The 19,304-nt window shown below is 48.6% G+C and overlaps 2 protein-coding genes across 8 annotated transcripts in view; one reads left to right on the top strand and one right to left on the bottom strand.

Moving 5' to 3' along the window:
- Positions 1–2,982, top strand: part of Ano7 (anoctamin 7) — a 29,451-nt gene extending 26,469 nt beyond the window's left edge. Inside the window, exons 20-24 of one of the 2 annotated variants that reach the window (XM_021198924.1) lie at positions 923–1,128; positions 1,223–1,365; positions 1,605–1,695; positions 2,116–2,235; positions 2,424–2,982. In XM_021198924.1, coding sequence (XP_021054583.1) covers positions 923–1,128; positions 1,223–1,365; positions 1,605–1,695; positions 2,116–2,235; positions 2,424–2,498 — 635 coding nt within the window. In that variant the 3' untranslated portion in view covers positions 2,499–2,982. The remainder of the gene's footprint in view (positions 1–922; positions 1,129–1,222; positions 1,366–1,604; positions 1,696–2,115; positions 2,236–2,423) is intronic. The other variant, XM_021198925.1, reaches the window with a different exon arrangement.
- A 4,711-nt stretch (positions 2,983–7,693) lies between these two features.
- The window catches only part of Hdlbp (high density lipoprotein binding protein), a 71,564-nt gene continuing 59,953 nt past the window's right edge, over positions 7,694–19,304 (bottom strand). For all 6 annotated transcript variants that reach the window (XM_021198999.1, XM_029538910.1, XM_029538908.1 and 3 more), the window contains exons 18-28: positions 17,676–17,897; positions 17,381–17,599; positions 16,646–16,784; positions 15,009–15,163; positions 14,079–14,183; positions 13,747–13,881; positions 12,454–12,597; positions 8,890–9,075; positions 8,621–8,737; positions 8,308–8,436; positions 7,694–8,190 (exon numbers count right to left, since the gene is read on the bottom strand). In XM_021198999.1, coding sequence (XP_021054658.1) covers positions 8,104–8,190; positions 8,308–8,436; positions 8,621–8,737; positions 8,890–9,075; positions 12,454–12,597; positions 13,747–13,881; positions 14,079–14,183; positions 15,009–15,163; positions 16,646–16,784; positions 17,381–17,599; positions 17,676–17,897 — 1,638 coding nt within the window. In that variant the 3' untranslated portion in view covers positions 7,694–8,103. The remainder of the gene's footprint in view (positions 8,191–8,307; positions 8,437–8,620; positions 8,738–8,889; positions 9,076–12,453; positions 12,598–13,746; positions 13,882–14,078; positions 14,184–15,008; positions 15,164–16,645; positions 16,785–17,380; positions 17,600–17,675; positions 17,898–19,304) is intronic.

Below are 19,304 nucleotides of genomic sequence, written 5' to 3' on the forward strand. Positions count from 1 at the left end.
TAGTTTTCAGAATGCATGCATGCCTATAGGCCAGAAAGAGGGCACCAGATCACACTACAGATGACTGTGAGCCACCATGTGGTTGCTGGGAATTGAACTCAGGACCTCTGGAAGAGCAGCTAGTTCTCTTAACCGCTGGTTTTTTGTTTTTGTTTTTGTTTTTGTTTTTTTTGTTTTTTTAGCTTTTGGGTGAGACAGTTTTGAGGGCAGGGTTTTGTCTGACTAACACGAGGGAGATCTGGCACAGTCATAACTTAGCAGAGTGTCTCAGCCGAATACAGCAACCAAAAGCCTAACCAGTAACTGTTGCAGAGTCATTCTGTGGATAAAAAAATAGGGCAGCTTCCAGGGAGCAGGGTGATAGTGAGTATCCTCGCGCCCTGCACAATGGCCAAGGAACTCCCTAGCAATTTTATAGAAGAAGAGCCTGGGGGCTGGTGAGATGGCTCAGTGGGTAAGAGCACCCGACTGCTCTTCCGAAGGTCCGGAGTTCAAATCCCAGCAACCACATGGTGGCTCATAACCATCCGTAACAAGATCTGACTCCCTCTTCTGGAGTGTCTGAAGACAGCTACTTACATATAATAAATAAAATAAATCTTAAAAAAAAAGAAGAAGAAGAAGAGCCTGGGGATAAATGGGGACAACAGTTTTTAAGCCAGAAGCAGGTTTTGCTCTCCTTTCTGCCATTAAGAGTCTCTGACTTCAGGTGTACTGGGTGGCCAAGGAGATTAGAGCAGTGTGCACCAAGGCTCCCAAGCCCAGGGGGCAGTCAGTGGCTCTTGCGCTGAATATAGCATGAGGGGAAGAAATGGAGTGAATGAACTGCCCAATACCCTAGTGGGCAAGCTGGGCATTCCTTCTCCCTATCCCCCCCCGCGCCACGGGTGGTCTGAGAAGTTTACCAGCTCCTGCTCTGCAGTGCTGCAGTTTGGATTCGTCACCATCTTCGTGGCGGCCTGCCCGCTGGCGCCGCTTTTTGCCCTACTCAATAACTGGGTGGAGATCCGCCTAGATGCGCGCAAGTTCGTGTGCGAGTATCGGCGCCCAGTGGCGGAGCGCGCCCAGGACATCGGCATCTGGTTCCACATCCTAGCCGGCCTCACACACCTTGCGGTCATCAGCAATGTGAGCGCCCGGCCCGCTTGCTGGGTTGGTGCAGGGTGAGGGTGGTAGTGGTAGTGGTGGTGGTGGTGACATCGCTCTGACCCCGCGCCCGCAGGCCTTCCTGCTGGCTTTCTCCTCCGACTTCCTGCCACGTGTCTACTACAGCTGGACGCGTGCCCCTGACCTGCATGGCTTCCTCAATTTCACGCTGGCACGAGCACCGCCCACTTTCACCTCCGCACACAACCGCACTTGCAGGTGAGCCAGAGTCAGAGGGTGAGTTTTGCCGTTTATTCTATTGACTCATACCTTCCACTCCCGCCCTCCCCATTCCCCCAGAGAAGTAAGTTTTTGTTGTTCGGTTTTCAACACAGTTTCTCAAGTATGTTCAGCACCAAAGAGGCAGAGTGGAGGAAACTGTAAGACTGAGTCTAGATGGCCCACTTGTTAGCTACTGCTCAACCCCACGGAGCTACAGAGGCTTGTGTCTCCTGCAGGTACCGGGCTTTCCGAGATGATGATGGACACTATTCCCCGACTTACTGGACTCTCCTGGCCATCCGCCTGGCCTTTGTCATCGTGTTTGAGGTATCCAAGGCATCTGAAAGCTCTTCCAGTGACTTCCATCCCCTTGCTGGCCCCTGTACTTAACGTGATGATGCCCCCTACTTGCTTTGCCCAACCTAAACTTGTGGCATGGGAGGGGTCAGTATGACCAACAGAAAGAACTCCCATTCTGTTTTCCATCCAAATCAAAATTCTGTGTCTTACTTTCCCTTGCTGGCCTCTGTCCCTGGCTCATGGACTAGTCACTGAATGCTTTGCAGATTGGAAGGTGCTGTGGGGAACTTGGAAGGGCTGGCTGGTCTCTGACCTAGGTTTCTGCTCTTCTGTTTCCTCTCCTGCCCTTAACTCCAGTTCCACCCACCTGGGCAGCCTACTGGGTCCCCTGAAGGCTAGTCTGGGCTTTTGTTTTATGAGGGTTGGGGGTGGGGCTTCTATCCCCAGCATGTGGTGTTCTCCATCGGCCGTTTTCTGGATCTCTTGGTTCCTGACATCCCAGAATCCGTGGAGATCAAGGTGAAGCGGGAATACTACTTAGCTAAACAAGCACTGGCTGAGAATGAGGTGAGCACCCAAACTCACCTGCTGACCTTACAGTCCTGTCCCTCACACTCAGGTCACATGACTAAAGCATGACCCTTAATTTCTGCCTAGTCAGTCCGGAGCAGCATATCTACCAAGCTGGTGAAGGACTGAGGGGCTGTTTACAGTCACTTCCATAGTCAAGCTGACAATTCACTTCTTTGAGACAGGCTCTCCTTGGAGCAACAGGAGCGAGAGATGACCAGCCTCCAAGTTCAGAGCCCAGCCCGGGTCTTCCAGCCTAGGGGGGGGGCTCTTTGGACTGGCGACCACCTCCCCTCCTTCTCTGAGGTCACAGTAGGGGTTACCGGAGGCTGACACACTTGTCTGGAAGACTGTTGAAGATGCGTCAGTTCACTACTGTGTGTCTTTTGGAGACCATGGTCCTGGCCCCAGCTCAACTCATCTCCACCCTTGGTTTAGAATAACCCTTGGCTGCCACAGTCCTGTGCTCACATGTTCTGCTCGGTCACTACCCTTGCTACATGTTCCTTAAGACTACCCATTTGGAGCAGTGTTTAGAGAGCTATCTGCTGGCCTTAGGGGCTATCCCCTACTGCCATTCCTAAGTCCAATGAGCCAACAACTTGTGTCTCATTCCCCTCCCAATCCCCACACCCATATCTCAAGGCAAAAGGTCTGTCTGAAATGCTGGCTTCTGTGGCTCTCAGTTTTGCTGACCATTATACTCAGAATCTTGTTCTTCCTTTGCTTCACCTATCCTGTCCCTAATATCACTAATGATGTTCCTGTCCCTAAACCAAAGGCTGAGGGCCCTCTGTATGTATGTATCAGTAAGATGCCTTCCTAAATCTTATGAGGAAGTGGCTTCACCGTTGACATACGGTCCCCCCACCTCCACCATGGCATAACTCTTCTGCCAATTGAAAGGTTAAACACTGGGGTCCCTGCCTTCCCAGGGCTTTGCTCAGTTCTCTTGCAGCATGCCTGTGGTAGTATAGGGTACCCATCCAGATCCACTCTTTCCTCACATGGCCATTATCAGGCACGCCTGGCTCTTAGACCTGATACCCAGGCCACAGTCCTGGGACGTTTGCTTACCCCTTACTTTCATGCCTAACTACCCAAGGCCCTCTGCAGTATCCCCTTCGCCTCCTGTGTACCTTCCAGTACTGGGCCAGAAACTCAGCACACAGGAAGCACTGAAGGGGGAAGGCTGTGGAATGAAGTCTTACCCCTAATAGTGCAAACAGAAAAAACAAGATTTCTGTAATACCTAGTAGATCTATGCCCCCACCCCAGCTTCCCCAGTGTTTACATACAATTGCTTCTCAAACTGGGGCCTTTCCTGTTGCTTGCCTTCTGTTAGCTGGGCTGATGATTAGTTGCCAGTTATTCCCTAACTTAGCCACTTACTCATGATGGGATCCGTATGGGCCTTTCCTCCTGCCTTTCAACCACGCTGGAATAAAGGTCTGAAAGTCACTGCTTCTCTGAGCTTATTATGCTCTCCCCCCATCCCCACCCATCCTCTGCGTAACTCTGGCAACTCCTGATCTCAGATGTGGCTGTGCTCACAGACATTTGATACGGACTGAGGCTGCATACTGAAGCATGACCACTGGGCAACCTAGCCAGTCCAATGACTGCATTTGCTAGGAAGTAATTAAACCTTTACGCCATGACCCACGTGTTCTTTAAAATCTGTTGCTGTATGTGAGGTACATGTGGGGCTGTGTGCCACAGGTCATTGGTGGGAGTCAGGGAACAACTCTGTGGAGCTAGTTCTCTCACTGTGGGCTCCTGGGACTGAGTTCACACTAGGTTTGGGCAGTGTAGTGCTTCAGATGGAAACTGTCTCATTTAGCATGTCTCAAATGGCATTTGAATACTTTGTTCTGGGGAGGGAAGTTTAGATGATACAGCTTAACTGGCATAAGTTTTGTTTTTGTTTTTTAAAACCAAGATTATCTATCTTTTGGTTTTTCGAGACAGGGTTTCTCTGTGTAGCCCTGTCTGTCCTGGAACTCACTCTGTAGACCAGGCTGGCCTCGAACTCAGAAATCCACCTGCCTCTGCCTCCGCCTCCCAAGTGCTGGGATCAAAGGTGTGCACCACCATGCCCGGCCCTCAAGACATATTTAATGTATATGAATACACTGTTGCTGTCTTCAGACGCACCAGAAGAGGGCATTGGACCCCATTATAGATGGTTGTGAGCCACCATGTGGTTGCTGGGAATTGAACTCAGGACCTCTAGAAGAGCAATCAGTGCTCTTAATTGCTGAGCCATCTCTCCAGCCCCTGGGAGAAATTTTAATGAGGATCCATTCCAATTGGTACTGTGCTTCTGTGCTTCATTATTTAAGGTTCAGGATGTGAGCTTCTGTCTGGCTGTTACTGCTGTCTCTATTAGACTTTAACCCTCTGGAACCAGAAATCAGAACCAACTTTCTTCTGCACGTTGCTTTTTTTTTTCTTAAATCACAGCAACAGAAGAGTAACTTATGTATGTAGCACTTTTACTGCAAATCCATTTCACTGGCTCCACCTTTAAAATATTAAACTCTCCAGAACAGAGAACAGAACTTACTTTAGCCGGGCAGTGGTGGAGCAACCCTTTAATCCCAGCACTTGGGAGGCAGAGGCAGAGGCAGAGGCAGGTGGATTTCTGAGTTCGAGGCCAGCCTGGTCTACAGAGTGAGTTCCAGGATAGCCAGGACTATACAGAGAAACCCTGTTTCGAAGAAAAAAAAACAAAGCAAAAAAAAAAAAAAACAAAAACCAAAAAACAAAACTCAAAAACTTGCTTTAATCAAAGGAACCTCATGTAAACACACTGCTGAAACCAACACAGGGTGGCCTGTGCTTATGAATGCCTTACCCCTAGGACAACTAAGTCAGGAGTGACCCATAGACTCCCAGTGACTTTTACTGGACAACAGGGTCTTATCCATGATGATATAGGATCGTTTTGGCTGCTGGGACCTGAAAGTAGGCTCATGGTGGGGTACTGTTTTTGTTTAGAACCATTCTGCAGCTGTGTGTGCCTAGCTGCCGGATGCATATTATGGGATGGAGATGCTGAGTGCCAGCCTTCTCAGTCTTCTAGTTCCTCTAATAGGATCTTTTATCACATAGGGGTGTAGTAGCTTTTCCTACTAAATTACCCTTGCTCATCTCCCTCCACACCCTCCCTTCTTAGCTTGTCACAGCCCACAACCTGCCCCCAGACCCCACCTCAGCGTGGGTGCTGGGAGCCTGTCATAGGAATGGTGCAGGGTCTGTAATGACCATGCTGCTCCCCAAACAGAGCTGTCTCAGCACCAGCTTTGGGCAGATACTCACTGGATTGGGAGGTTGGGCCAAGCTGTAGGAGCAGGCACGAGTTCTTCATGGAGACATTGGAAGGGATGGGAACACTGACATGGATGAGTGTCCCTACACTGTTACCTCTCAGGCACAGGAGAGAGCATACACACAATGAGTCCCATCACACTGCATCTGGTTTCGGGTTTTATTTTAGAATTTATAAAATTCCAGTGTCATCCATATTCATGAGCCTTTACACATGTTTGCATATAATCTCCAAATTCCAAAGTTAAGGCCAAGGGATGGATGTAGCTATGGAAACATAGGACATGGAAGACATTCAACAAGGAGGAAAAGACACTCCCACCCCTGCCCTAAGCTCCTCAACATCTAGGAGGCTGCAGAGAGGTGACCTGGGTACAGTCAATTTCATAGTCCTTATCACCCGTCAGGGAAAAGGGGTGAGGCCCCAACAGCTTAGGATAGGGCTTACATCTACAGCACTTAGCAATAAAACGAAATGCGCGGAACCCTGCGGTGATAATTTAAACTTTACCTTCAGGGAGGGAGACTGGCTGTTGTAGGATGACAATGAAGATGAAGAGGGGGCTGGAAGGGCAGGAGGGAAGCAAGGTGTCCCCAGTCTCATGCAGATGGGAGAAGAGACAGCTCCAGGGAAAGGCAGGGAAGCGTTCTCCCGGTCTCACCCACCTGGCTCAAGCTGCCAGCCTACTGATGTTCTTTTCCCATCTCAGTGTCAGTCCTCTAAGTGGGTACATGTGGGACTGTTTCTTCTACAGGGAACTCAAGTTAGACTTGGGAAAGCAATTCTGGATCCACTTAGGATTAGAGTCTACAGGTAGCCAAGCCTGAGTTATTAAATGGGGGAATCAAAGACTTGGGGGGAAAGGTGTCATAGTAGAAATGACAGTTCCCAGGGAAGGCCATGAGATCGGCACGAGTTGGCTTTTCTAGTAACCCAAGTATCTGGGAGGGGACATGTTGCTAGTTGATCAGGTGACCTGGAGATAAAGGTCTGTCCTCAGTTTCCACAGCCTGACAGGGTTCGTCTGCTCAGGACCACTTTTCTTTTTTTTTTTTTTTTGAGACAGGGTTTCTCTGTATAGCCCTGGCTATCCTGGAACTCACTTTGTAGACCAGGCTGGCCTTGAACTCAGAAATCCGCCTGCCTCAGCCTCCTGAGTGCTGGGATTAAAGGCGTGCACCACCACGCCCGGCTCAGGTCCACTTTTCTTGGTGAGGGTTGGCCTACAGCTAAGCTAGCTGGAGGTCAGTGGTCCAAAAATTACCTCTTATACCTTAGGAAAAGGTCTCCTTCAGCTAGCTGTGCTCCCTGCACTGGGTTGTTTTCATTCCGCCTTCCCTGCGAATCCACGCTAAATGACCACCTCTATTGACGAGACCTGCCCCTTAAGCCTGTTCCTCAGGACTGCATAAAGCATCCAGGTTATGCTTGCCAGAGCCTACATGGTCAGGCTGGCTGGGAAGGAACACCCAGCTCTGGCCCAGTCCCTGAATCATGTGGACTGTGGGAAAGCACTGGCCTCCACCCTCAACTCAATGGCAAGCCCAGAATCACCAGAAATGTCTACATCACAAGAAGAGCCTTGGGGTGGCACTAACCCACATGAGAGTACTACCACACTGGCTGAGGTAGAAAGAAGGCAACTGAACAAGGTATCTGGGGGGCAGGCAGAGGCTAAAGGTCGTGGGAAAGCTGAGCTGTCACTTAGGGTCGAGCCCCCTCCCCATCACCAAAGAAAAGCCAGTCTCTTCCTCCCCTTTCCCCAAAGTCTCAAGCCACCCTAGTCCACTGTGATAGTCACAGGGAACCCAAGTGGAATACACACAGCTGTGCCTCCAAGACAGAGGATCATGAGGCCACAGCTGCAATAGAAGCCCCTGATGCTTTCGGAACCCAAAGTGGGCATGGTTAGCACTATCTGAGGACCCAGGCCACCCTCCTCAGCCCACTCTATCACCAGGACATCTGACCTCTTGCTGTCCAATACCATGCCTTCCTCCTATCCTGAAGCCTGTGCTAAGCAGATTTTGACAGCTAAAGGAAGCTGACTGCTTTCAACAGAGGAAGGTCTGGGTGACAGGTGGTGGGCAGGAGGGAGGAGGGAAAGGAAGAGGGCAAACGTTTTGGCTTTTATAAAGTCAAGGAAATTTATTTCCTGAGGTCATGACACAGGAAGTCAACTCCTAGCCGCTGTGGAGCTCTGGTGTGAAGGTCAGAGTGCTGACTACATGCTGGGTGGACCAGGAAGCTGGAGTCTGTGATCACGAAATGCTCGATTACCTTGCTTAGTGTTTCACACAGTGGCGTGCCTGTCTCAGAGCACAGCATCAGGAGCAGACCCTGAGCCTGCTGGGTGCTGACCAGGCCTGGAGAAGCAGCCACACAAGGCCAGCCTGCCAGGCTTTGCTGCGAGACCTCGGGGAGGGGAAGAGCATCAACAATTTACGAGGGTCCAGCTGCTGGGTCAGATTGAGACAAACCATTGTGTGGTTGGGTTTGGGCAGCAGGCTGGAAAGGTTTCTTTTTGATCATTATCGTTTGGGGCCCCAAGGGAGGGTCTTGGGGGCCACTTGAGCCCCAAAGCTGGGAAATTCTTCAGAGCTACTCATATCAGGAGCCTGTGGAGAGGGAGAACACAGCTTTAGCACAAGGTGGCCCAAAGTAACTCCATCCCATACTCCACTAGCCCATGAGCTTAGCCCACAAAGAATAACCAGGACAAAGTGCCATCTGACCTTCTCACTGCTGTTGGAGGTCCAGGGAGCATCTCGCACCACAAAGCCTTTGGATGGTGCCTTGGACTCCTCATGTGTTGGGGGCTTCATGTAAACTTGCAGTGCCTCACTGTCCACCACATCTGCCAGCTAAACAGCACAGGGGAGGTGGTGTTCTCAGCCTACAGCCAGGCACTGGAGCCTTCTCCAGGCTACCAAGGGGCCACCCACCCCCTGCTTGGCCCCACATCTGGATGCAGACAGGTTACTTGGCTGTCATCACAGGATTATGGCTGGGCCTCGGCCCCAAAGACCATGCCTGCTTAGAACTCACATATTCTTCTTCTAGGTTGAGGATGTGGTCAATAGCTTCCTCCACATTCTCTGGGAGTCCTGTCACAGTGACACAATTGGGATCTGGAGCTCCACTCTGTGGGAAGCGAATGTCCACCTGGAAGCAGCACACACAGTGTCAAGGGCATTAAAGGCTAGACTCTAGACCTCAGAGCCAGGTACTCTTCCTTCCTAGCTTCATGTGGTCAGCAGCACAGGTAGGAGATGGGAGTTCTCATCCTTGTGTTTCAGTCGGCTTTGGGGACTCACCTTGAATTCATCCATTATTTTCCGGATGGCTTTGCCCCGGGCACCAATGATTCGGGCATGCACACGGTGATCCAGTGGAACATCCTCAGAAACCATCTGCTCAAGCTCACCCACAATTTTCAGGATAGCATCACGGGCAGCTTCAGTGTTCTTCTCATACCCTGTGATGGTGATTTGGTCCTGGGGCTAAAAAGGAGAATGCAGTTAGAGAAGAGGGTGACTGCTCTGGGACATCCCAGGAGCAGCTGTGTGCCGACCTAGCAGGCTGGTCTGAGGAGACGACAGAGTGCAACTGTGTGGATGATGGCTAGATGGCTGAGCGTGTCAGGTCTCTCCTTAGGGAAGACTTTCATCCTCTCAGAAGAAAAAGGCAGAAAACACATCAGACGGCCCAGCAGTTAAGAGGTGCTACCCTTGCAGAAGACTAGAGATCCTGGCTGGTACCCATGTCAGCAGCACAGTCAGCAGCCACTGTGCCTCCAGCTCCAGGAGGTCTAGTGCCCCCCCCCCTTCTTTGTTTTTCGAGACAGGGTTTCTCTGTGTAGTCCTGTGCCTGGCCTTGAACTCAGAAATCCGCTTGCCTCTGCCTCCCGAGTGCTGGGATTAAAGTCGTGCTGATGCCCTCCCTCTTCTGGCTCTTGTGGATACTTGCACCCATAAGCGCGCACGCGCGCGCACACACCCACACCCACACCCAAATACAGATAGTAAAAATTAGAACAATCTTGGTGCCAGAGAGATAGCTTAGTGGTTAAGAGTGCTTACTGCTTTTACAGAGGACCTGGGGTTGATCCCCAGCTCCCACAGGCTGCTCACAACCATCCTTAACTCCAGATCTAATGACCTCTTCTGACCTCCTTGGGTACGGCACACAGGTAGTACACATACATACATACACGTAGTCAAAACATCCATACTCTCAACATAAAAATAATTATCCTTTTTTGAGACAGGGTTTTCTCTGTGTGACTGCCCTTGCTATCCTGGAGACCAGGCCTCGAACTCACAGGGATCTACTTGCCTCTGTCTCCACTGTGCTGGGAAAAAAGGCTTTTGCCACCATTCCAGGCTAAAAGTAATCACCTTTAAAAAATAAAATAGTAAACAAAACCACACACAGAGTTAACATCCGTTAAGCAGCCATTACTTCCTAAAACCCCTAACAGATAAGTAGTGAAAATTTTGGGTTCTTTAAAAATACAGAAATGTGAATGTTTTTGTTTTATTCCCAGGTGTGGGATATGGGCTGCTTCAGATTGTCCACAGCAGCTGACTATGATTTGTCTCTTGCTCTGACAGGGGTGTGATTTTGCTAGCTGAAGAGAGTTTATGTTTGGAATTCTGGGGACTTTTGTGAGGGTATAAAAGTGCCTGGGCACAGAGAGGTTGTGGTGGCTGCTGCTTCCCGTTCCTGTGGTTTGTCAAGTTGTTGGGAGCAAAGCCACGAGAAGACTGGATACCCCAATGATGAACATCAGCATTGGCCCTAGAAGTAGTTTAACAATACTGAGGCCCCTTTCCCTCTAGCCTTCTTTCTCTCCTACCTTGTGTTGGGGGTTGGAAGGGTGGGAGGAAAAGTAGCCACAAGTCTAGTTAAGAAGGAAGAAAGGAGGGGCAGACGACATGGCTAGGTGGGTAAAGGCACTTGCTGCCAAACCTGACACCATGAGTTTGACAACCCGAGTCTAGTCCCTGGAACTGAGATGGTAGAAGGACAAACCACCAAAACCATTCCTTCAATCAAGTTATTCTGATTTCCACAGGTGTGCATGCACATGTGTACACATCCTCTCTCCCCTTTCACCCACTCCATGAGTACTAGAAAAAAGACAAGATACCTGATCATAAAGATGGCGGAAGTACCAGGAGTTAGGTGGTTCAAGGAAAGCAGGCACAAGGTTGGGGACTACAATGATGTAAAGTTCTCAGACCATTAGCCTCCTGCTTCTTTGGGGGTCTCAGGATCCCTAAAGCACACTCTGGTCACTCAGACCCCTCAGCTGTCTTCCTTGTACTATGTCAGTGAGAACCAGCAGACTCAAGACAGATCTGAGCAACAGACAGATCAGGAATATGAAGGGCACAAGGGAACAAAACAGCAGCTTTGTTTTAATCTCCAGGATAGTAAATGGACAGAACAGAACATACAAGACTACAAAGTAACAAGTACCCGAAGTCAACATTACAAAGTAGAAGGAGCCAGCCCAGGAGAGAAGCAAGAGATCTAGGCACAAGGAAGAGGTGGCAGACTAAGAACTTCCTGTCCAGACTCAGGGGAAGGCCAGGCAGCCGATCCAAATTAAGTTCACTCTCACACACACACACACACACACACACACACACACACACACACACACACACACACCAAAAAAAACAAACCCAAGCCTAGCAGCAGGGCCAGCATACTCCACGGAATTAGTTCTGTGAGTACAAGTGAAACTCTCACAGGAAAAAGCTGAGAAAAACTCTAGGGCTGGCAAGATGGCTCAGAAGGTAAAGGCACTTGCTGTTAAACCCGATGAGGTCAATTTTTGGAACCTACATGGTTGAAAGAAACAAACTGAATCCTGCAAGTTGTCCTGGTTTCTACACACATGCTGTGGTGTATGTGTGCCCCTATACACATACATAAACAACATACCTTTCTTGGTTCACAAATGAGCTAAGACATAGTGGGGACAACAAATAACATCCATTTCTGTATATTATAATGCATAATCTGTTGTTCTCACTATGAGCACACATAGCTGCAAAGGAGACCTCAGCCTATGGGATCTCAGCCCAGTGTTACTACTGGATGCATCTGTGGGTACAGTGCTCAAGGTCATAGAGTTGACACAGGCCTAGAGAGCAGAGGTATCTGTGGGAGAGCCATAGCTCCATTCACGTAGAGCCACTTGAGAGGGAAAGCCCTTATAAGGGAAGGAGCCAGCACAGGTGAGGGCAAAACGGAGTGAGGAGGTGGGTTACCCTTCACATTGTCTTACATGTAGTAGGAAGCTGTGCAGAGCTCACAAGGGACCATGACAAGAGGAAGAGGGGATGCAGAGAACCCAGACCTGGCTGGATAGACATAGTGTGTGCATGTGTAGGCATGACAGCTCAAGAAGGAGCCCAGTTTTGGAGGCTTAAGCTCCTGTCAGGAGCATCCGAGTCGGCACAGGGACTTAAAACTGCCCTGCACCCTAAATGACAGTTTTCAGGGGACACCCAGCTGGCAAGCCCTGCTCTGTAACTTGGCTGGAGTCAGACTCTCAGACAGTTTTTGTCCCTCTCATTCACTCACTTGTCAAATCAAAGACGCTGCCTAGGTACAGTTTCCAAGTCAAGCCGGGCATGGTGCTACTCTTGGGAGGCAGAGGTACGTAGTACATCTCTGTGATTTTGAGGCCAGCCTGTTCTACATATTGAGTATCAGGACAGCCAAGGCTAGAGACCCTGTCTCAAAAATACCAGTATCAGTACCACCACCACCAAAACAAAACCCAGGTCAAGGTAAGGGCCAATACAATCCTACCTGCCCATATGCTAAACCACAATACCTCAACAGGATGGCCATCTTACCTGATTCCCATCATCCTTATCAGGAAATTGGATGTTCACTTCATGTTCCAAGCGGATCTGGGTGATCACTGCCCCTTTCCTCCCGATAATTTTGGGATGGTATTTGGGGTCTACAGTGACACTCAGCTTAAAGCTCCTTAAAGCCTACAATAAAATGAGAGAGAGAGAGAGAGAGAGAGAGAGAGAGAGAGAGAGAGAGAGAGAGAGAGAAACAAGCTCATGAGTATGAGCATTTGTATCTAAATCTAAGCCACCAGCACCCAGGCCCGATTTAGAACCCAAGCCTGAAACACCCCCAAGCTTGCTAGCAGGTGGCCTTGGTGGTCAGTCACTAGCTTGAGAACCTTAGGTCTTGCTCTGTCCTCACCTAGTATGCCCCTGCTTTGGGGACAGGCTGCTGACTGTCGAGATGGATAGGATGGTCAACCACCTTTCCAGTTCTATTCCTACTTCTTCTTTTTTTTTTTTTTTTTAAAAAAGATTTATTTATATATGTAAGTACACTGTAGCTGTTTTCAGACACTCCAAAAGGGGGCGTCAGATCTTGTTACGGGTGGTTGTGAGCCACCATGTGGTTGCTGGGATTTGAACTCAGGACCTTTGGAAGAGCAGTCGGGTGCTCTTACCCGCTGAGCCATCTCACCAGCCCTATTCCTACTTCTTGAATTCATGAACCAGGGATAAAATATTCTAGGCCTTTTAGGGCTGGTATATAGAAGAGGCCAATAAGGTAATAAGAGCATCCACAGGCTAGACAGTGACAGTCCAGGACACTCCCATAGCCTATGGCTAAGCTGCACCAGGTCACAGTCAAAACGTGCCCAATCTCTGCCCTATCACTGGACTCCAAACTGTGTTCCACCCAAACCAACAATAACAAACAAACAAAAAACCCCAAAATCAATAAAACCAAAAAATAACAAAACTAAAAACTCTCTTATGGAAAAGCCAGTTGCCTGGAGTGACCATCTAGTTCCCACATTTCCCCCAATTCCTGAGCAGCATCTCAGAATTCTTTATACAGCACTCCATTACGGGCACAGGAGTGACTTGCTTGTCTTGAGATGAGGTACTATCTTTCATCTTTTCTGTAGGAGCTATCAAAATATTTCTCTTGATCTGGGTAGTAAGGGAAACTGAGCTTTGCCTCTAGCTTCTCCATAGCAGGTCCACCCGTCTCTGAGTGCACAGGAATACCACCTGGCTTTGCCTCCTGCCCTGGTGTCGGAAATAATGCTCTGAACACAGACTGTTTCCAAACCCAGGCAGGTCGTCCTGTTCATTCTTGCTCACCCGATCTTCCTGCTCAGCCTGCAGCTCCTTTACTCGATCCAGTAGCCCCGCCTTAGCCCTGTCCAAATTTGCTGCAAGGCCAGTGATGGCGATGGTGTCTGACTGCAGCTCAGGGGCTGGGACATGGATATTCACCTGTCATAAAGATGGAAAGATGTGAAGCTCACTTGCCATGGGGGATTTGAGTGAGACCTGGGAGGAAAGTCAGCGGTTGACTGAACAAAACAAAAGGAGGCAGAGCCAATGTGGGCTGAAGGACACAGACTCAGTCCACTACGGGCTGCTCTCTGATAACAGTCCCCAGAGTATAGTCTCCAGGGAACATGGTCTACCTCAAACTCATCCATCATCTTGCGGATTCCACTTCCTTTTTGCCCAATGATGTAGCGGTGAAGATCAAAGGGTACCTCTACCTCGATGGTGACTGGAACCAGTGCCTACAAGGACAATGGTAGTGATTAGGCTTTGAGCTGAAGGCAGACTAACTAACTAGGCCCATGAGCTCAAGGCCAACAGCCCTGAAGACAACAGTGTACATTTTAGAACCTGCTACCAATGTGGCCAGGTGACAGACTACACGGATCTCAACACACCACGAACAGGACAGGACAGGGAGCCCAGTCTGAGGTCATGTAGGCAGAGGCTCCCTGGGAGGAAGACACAGAGGCCAACTCTTAGCATGTCTCTGTGGTTGTGACAACTTGGTCAAAGCTTATGTGGGTTGCAAGGGAGTCCCCTAAACAGGTAGCTCAAGTCCCAACGTATATTGCCTATCATCCATTCTGCTCAGTCTTTGCCCTTGAACAGCATCTATTATCAATTAACAGATGCTGCTGTGCAGGCAGTTTGTAAACTGTGGTGCCATGGTGCTTACAACAGGACTCGGCACAAAAGACTCATGTTTCTGGCAAACCTGAGGTAGACTAGCCCTACTTCAGTTGGGGAAGGAATGGTTAGTCAGCAGATGGACAAGAAGGGATTGAGGCTGGAGTTCACATTCACTCACTGCTAATGAGATCCGATCCTTTTACAGACTCCGGCTATGGCCCAAGAGGTTAGACCCTGACACTGTTGTCAGGGAATGAACTGTAGGATCCTGAGTCCTGGTGAAAAGAAATGGCCTCCCTGGGCTGTGTGAGCAGCCAATAAAGGTATGGAGCAAATGTTTGCATTTTTAGGACTGGAGCGAGAGGATCTACTGTCTGCTGCCACCTGGGCAGGGTCTGAAACCTCAAGGCAGAGAAAGAGCGAGGTAAACGCACCTCCAGGGCTTCCTTGGCAGCCTCGCATTTCTCTTTCCGGCCAGAGATGATTATGATGTCACACCTCCTGGGAGAGCCAGGGTCAGTCTCCTTGGCCTCTCTGCCCTCTCCAGCCTCATCTCCATTCTCCTGGATGGAAGGCTCTACACTGTGAACTAGGAATAAAGGGGAAAGCCTAGTTGACAACTGCAGAGGTATATATATCATATACACTAGTGAGTCACAGGTGTGCAAGGAAGTCCTACTGCTTGGGAAGGCTGCGATGCAGCCCTCACTACACAAGACTGGTATGTAGAGCTCAGTCTGAGGGAACTAGCTCTGGAGAGGTAATGGCAGGGTTTCAAAGATTTGTGAAAAATAATAAGGGAGAAGCTAAGATAGGCCCATGACAGTTCTTTATGCCAGAAAGTAAGGAAAAGCCCCAAATAAAGGGGCATTAGGATACAAGCTAGCCGGAGAGGGGCTCTATATTGTAAATGGCCAGAGAATATTTTAACCCATAGATCCAAGTGAGGTAATAGGAGAATAAATAATGGGAGAACCATCATCCATTAAAGTAAAACTATGTAATACTTGGTATGATCTTGATGAATATATCACAGGTAAGTCAAAAGTCCTTTTTTGTTTTGTTTTTGAGAAAGGGTTTCTCTGTGTAGCCCTGGCTGGCTTCTGCATCCCCAAGTGCTGGGATTAAAGGCATGTGCCACCACTGCCTGGCTAAATCATAGGTTTTTAGGAAATACCCACTACTGATAAAAGTCAGCGTATAAACACATACTCAAACTCAAAAAAAAAAAAAAAAAAAAAAAAAAAACCTATAGTGGGGGCAGGGTAACACTGCAACTCTTTATACTATTCCATGCAGTTTTCCTGTGTTTTAACGCTAATGTGTTGAGGAGAACACATTACTTAGGTATGAAATCCATAACAGTATGGCTATATAATCATATAATAAATGGCCTGTATCCTCAGGAAAACAGACTGGAATAACTGTGACAAGCACCATGGACACCAACCCAATGATACTAAACGTCTACTGCAGGCTGCAGTCTTTCTGGACTAACACAGGTCAGCAAAGACTCATCAATAGGAAAGGTTCACACCCCGTGGTTCACACATGCAAAGCAGGCAGAGAAAGGTTCACAGATGACACTTCCTCAGCAACTGACCACATTAGTTCTTGCCTTCAACTAAAGTTGCCTTATTACCAACTACCTAAACAGAACAAGGTAACAAGCATGGTAAGGCTTAGCCATTCTAGAGGAGATGTGAATTACTCTAACAGTGTCCTCTGGGCAGTGTGAAGAAACTTGGAGAGGACATATCTGCAATGTTTATGTACCCAGGGTTCACTGAACGGGGCTGAGCAAACATCCCACTACTATGCGAACAGTGTCCTAGAAAAGAGTGGTCTTCCTACGCAAGACACAGGAAGCTGCTGGCTCCTTTTAAAGGGCCTTGTCTTATCTTTTAGAGACCAGGAGGATGGACCCAAAACCCATGGCTAGCATCCAAACAGCATGCCAGTGCCAAAACAAGAGGTAAGAAAGAATCAAAAGGACTGACTCATTTCACAACTCCCAAGGGCAGCGATAGTCACCACTGATCAGTACAGAGCCAAGCTTAAGTAGACTCACCTGGATTTTCCTCTCTATCTGGGAACTTAATTTGAACATTGTAGTCTCGAGTGATCTGCTGGATTCTTGAACCTTTGGGACCCATGACTGATCGGTGAAACTTCTGGGGTATAGCACATTCCACTGTCACTTGAGCTTCCTGAAAAAGGGCACAAGAATGAAAAAAGGTCAAATTCTACAAGTCAATAATAACATCTCCATTACCATCCTACTTCCCTCACTAGTTCCATAACCCTTTAATGAAATGAACCTAGAGACCCCAACATCGACTGGGTGGAGGGGTACACAGGGTAGAAGGGCAGGTCTCCTGCAGTGGGTTCTAGTGAAAAAGATACCTACAACCCACAGCACAGTTTTTATCACACAGATTGGATATAGAATACCCGTTTTACATCCAAGAGCTGCCTCACTGTGCAAGGTGCCCATGAGACACTGGCTAATACTGGTGGGCAGCCACGTTACACTAGCTAAGACCTTGTGCTGTCATAGCCTTAGACTTAGTGAAGCTGACCAGGCTATTAGCAGAAGGGGCAGAAGGCTTTACAAGGAAGACCACGAGGGATGTAGAAGAGGGAAAAACAACGGCTGTCTTGGTGCTTTCATGTGGTTGTTCTATGGATTCACTCACACACACACACACACACACACACACACACACACACACACACACACACACACACACGCACACGATCTGATGGGGTGATCACAGCCCCATCAGAGCCCCCAGACACTCACCAGATCCTCAATGATCTCCTGAATGCGTTTCTTGGCTGCCTCCACACAGTCCTTGGCACCCTTGAGAGTGACTTTGTCACTCTGCGTGCCAGAGCGTGGGAAGCTGACCATCACCCCTCCATACTCTTCAGCAATCTCTCGTAAAACCTGTCCTCTTCGGATGACAAAATGGCGGTGGTGTTTGGGGTCCACCAGCATGTAGTCTTCAACCACATTCTCCTGTAATGTGGAAAGGAGGAGGTGAAGGAGACCCACTTTAGCAATGGCATGGGCAGCACTAAGGCTTGCTACCTACCAGGTTCTGGATCAACGCTTCCAGCTCCTTTTGGGCCTCACGGACAGCATCCTCCTTTCCTATGATTGTGATCAGGTCCTGGTCCTTATCTTCAGCAGCCGGAAATATGATGCGGGCTCCAGTACTGTCACGCACCTTTCGGATTTTACCTCCCCCTTTGCCAATGAGGAATTTGTGGTACTCTGGCTTGGCTCGGATGTCCACAGTAAAACTCTTGGTTTGCTGCAGAAACAAACTTCATGTATGCTTGCCCCACACAGCCTGCCTGAACCACAGTGTGTGAGTGAGTGCTTAGAAATAGGTGGGCTCTCTTCATGCATCTGCAGTGTCCCATGTCTTGTATCAACGTCCTACATCCCACAGAATCATCACCCTGTTTACCTCAAATGGTAACACCCAGACAAGACTGTCATTTTTTTCCTCCAGATATAAGAAAGATGCAGAGATTACTGCGGTTCTGATATTTATCAGCAATGACTAAACTTCTCCAAGTCATCTGTTATACACTGGAGGCTTGCCAATGTATGGTGGCACACTGGCAGAGTGCATGTCCTAAGGAAAGCAGGGTCTACTAGGCCATGGCTCTCCCACTTTTTCACACTTCCCAACCAAACACACAAGTATTCCATGGGCCAGCCCTGTTCCTTCTCAGACTACAGAGTGGCCAGCACACAACAGCAACTCAGCAGCTCAAGGATGGAGAGCCAGCAGCCATTAAGGTTACAGCTGAGACTGCCCTCACCCACAGTAGCATAAAGCCCAAGTTTCACACCGAGAAAGTGGGGTACAACAAAAGCTGGACAGTGTCATCTCCTTCCAGGTGTCCTGGCACTCATTAGAGAAAATAGAGGGATCTGAAGGGCCAGCTTGATTAACCTTGGGCGTCACCTGACCCACAGCAAAGAATATGGAAGAAATTGTGTGTACGCAATTTGAAGAACTTATTTTTGAGAATTTTTTTTTTTTAAAGGACTGGTCTCACCAAATACCTCCAATCCCAGTATAAAAGGCTGTAGCAGAAGCATATTAAGTTTGGGCCTGTAAATCAACCAGGTGAATTCAGCTAAACATTCACAAACAAAAGTGAATAGGGTACCCAGCATAGCCACTAGACCAAGTGCCCGACAAAACAGTCTCAAGCTCAGAAGAAAAGGGAGTGTCTGTACTTTGGCAAGTAGTTACAAGACCCATGGCAGACCACATCTAAGCCAGCTATGCAAGGCTGCCCCTCACCGCTTCCACCAGATGCTAGGAGAACACATGTGCCTACTCCCAGACATGTGAATTTTACATATAAGAAAAAAATATACAAAGATGTTATGGGATTTCATAATTATTTTGTATATATAAAAATAATGTATTTCAATATGCTAACCACAGTAAATTGAAATTTTTCATTTATAGTTAACAGTTTAGTCCACATAGAAAACAGCTTAAGCAGTTTTTAATAAAAAATGTTTAGTGTGTGTGGTGGTGGTGCTCAACATCAACACGAGGTGCCTCCCTTGACTGCCCCACTGTAAAGTAAGATAGGCTCTGTCTGAATCTGGAGCTGATTCGTGGCTAGCACGAATGGGGTGACGGTGCTAGCCATCCTGCTCTGGGTGCTTCAGCCTCCCAAGAATTGAG

The sequence above is a fragment of the Mus pahari genome, chromosome 5, assembly GCF_900095145.1.
Source record: "Mus pahari chromosome 5, PAHARI_EIJ_v1.1, whole genome shotgun sequence".
Lineage (NCBI taxonomy): Eukaryota > Metazoa > Chordata > Mammalia > Rodentia > Muridae > Mus > Mus pahari.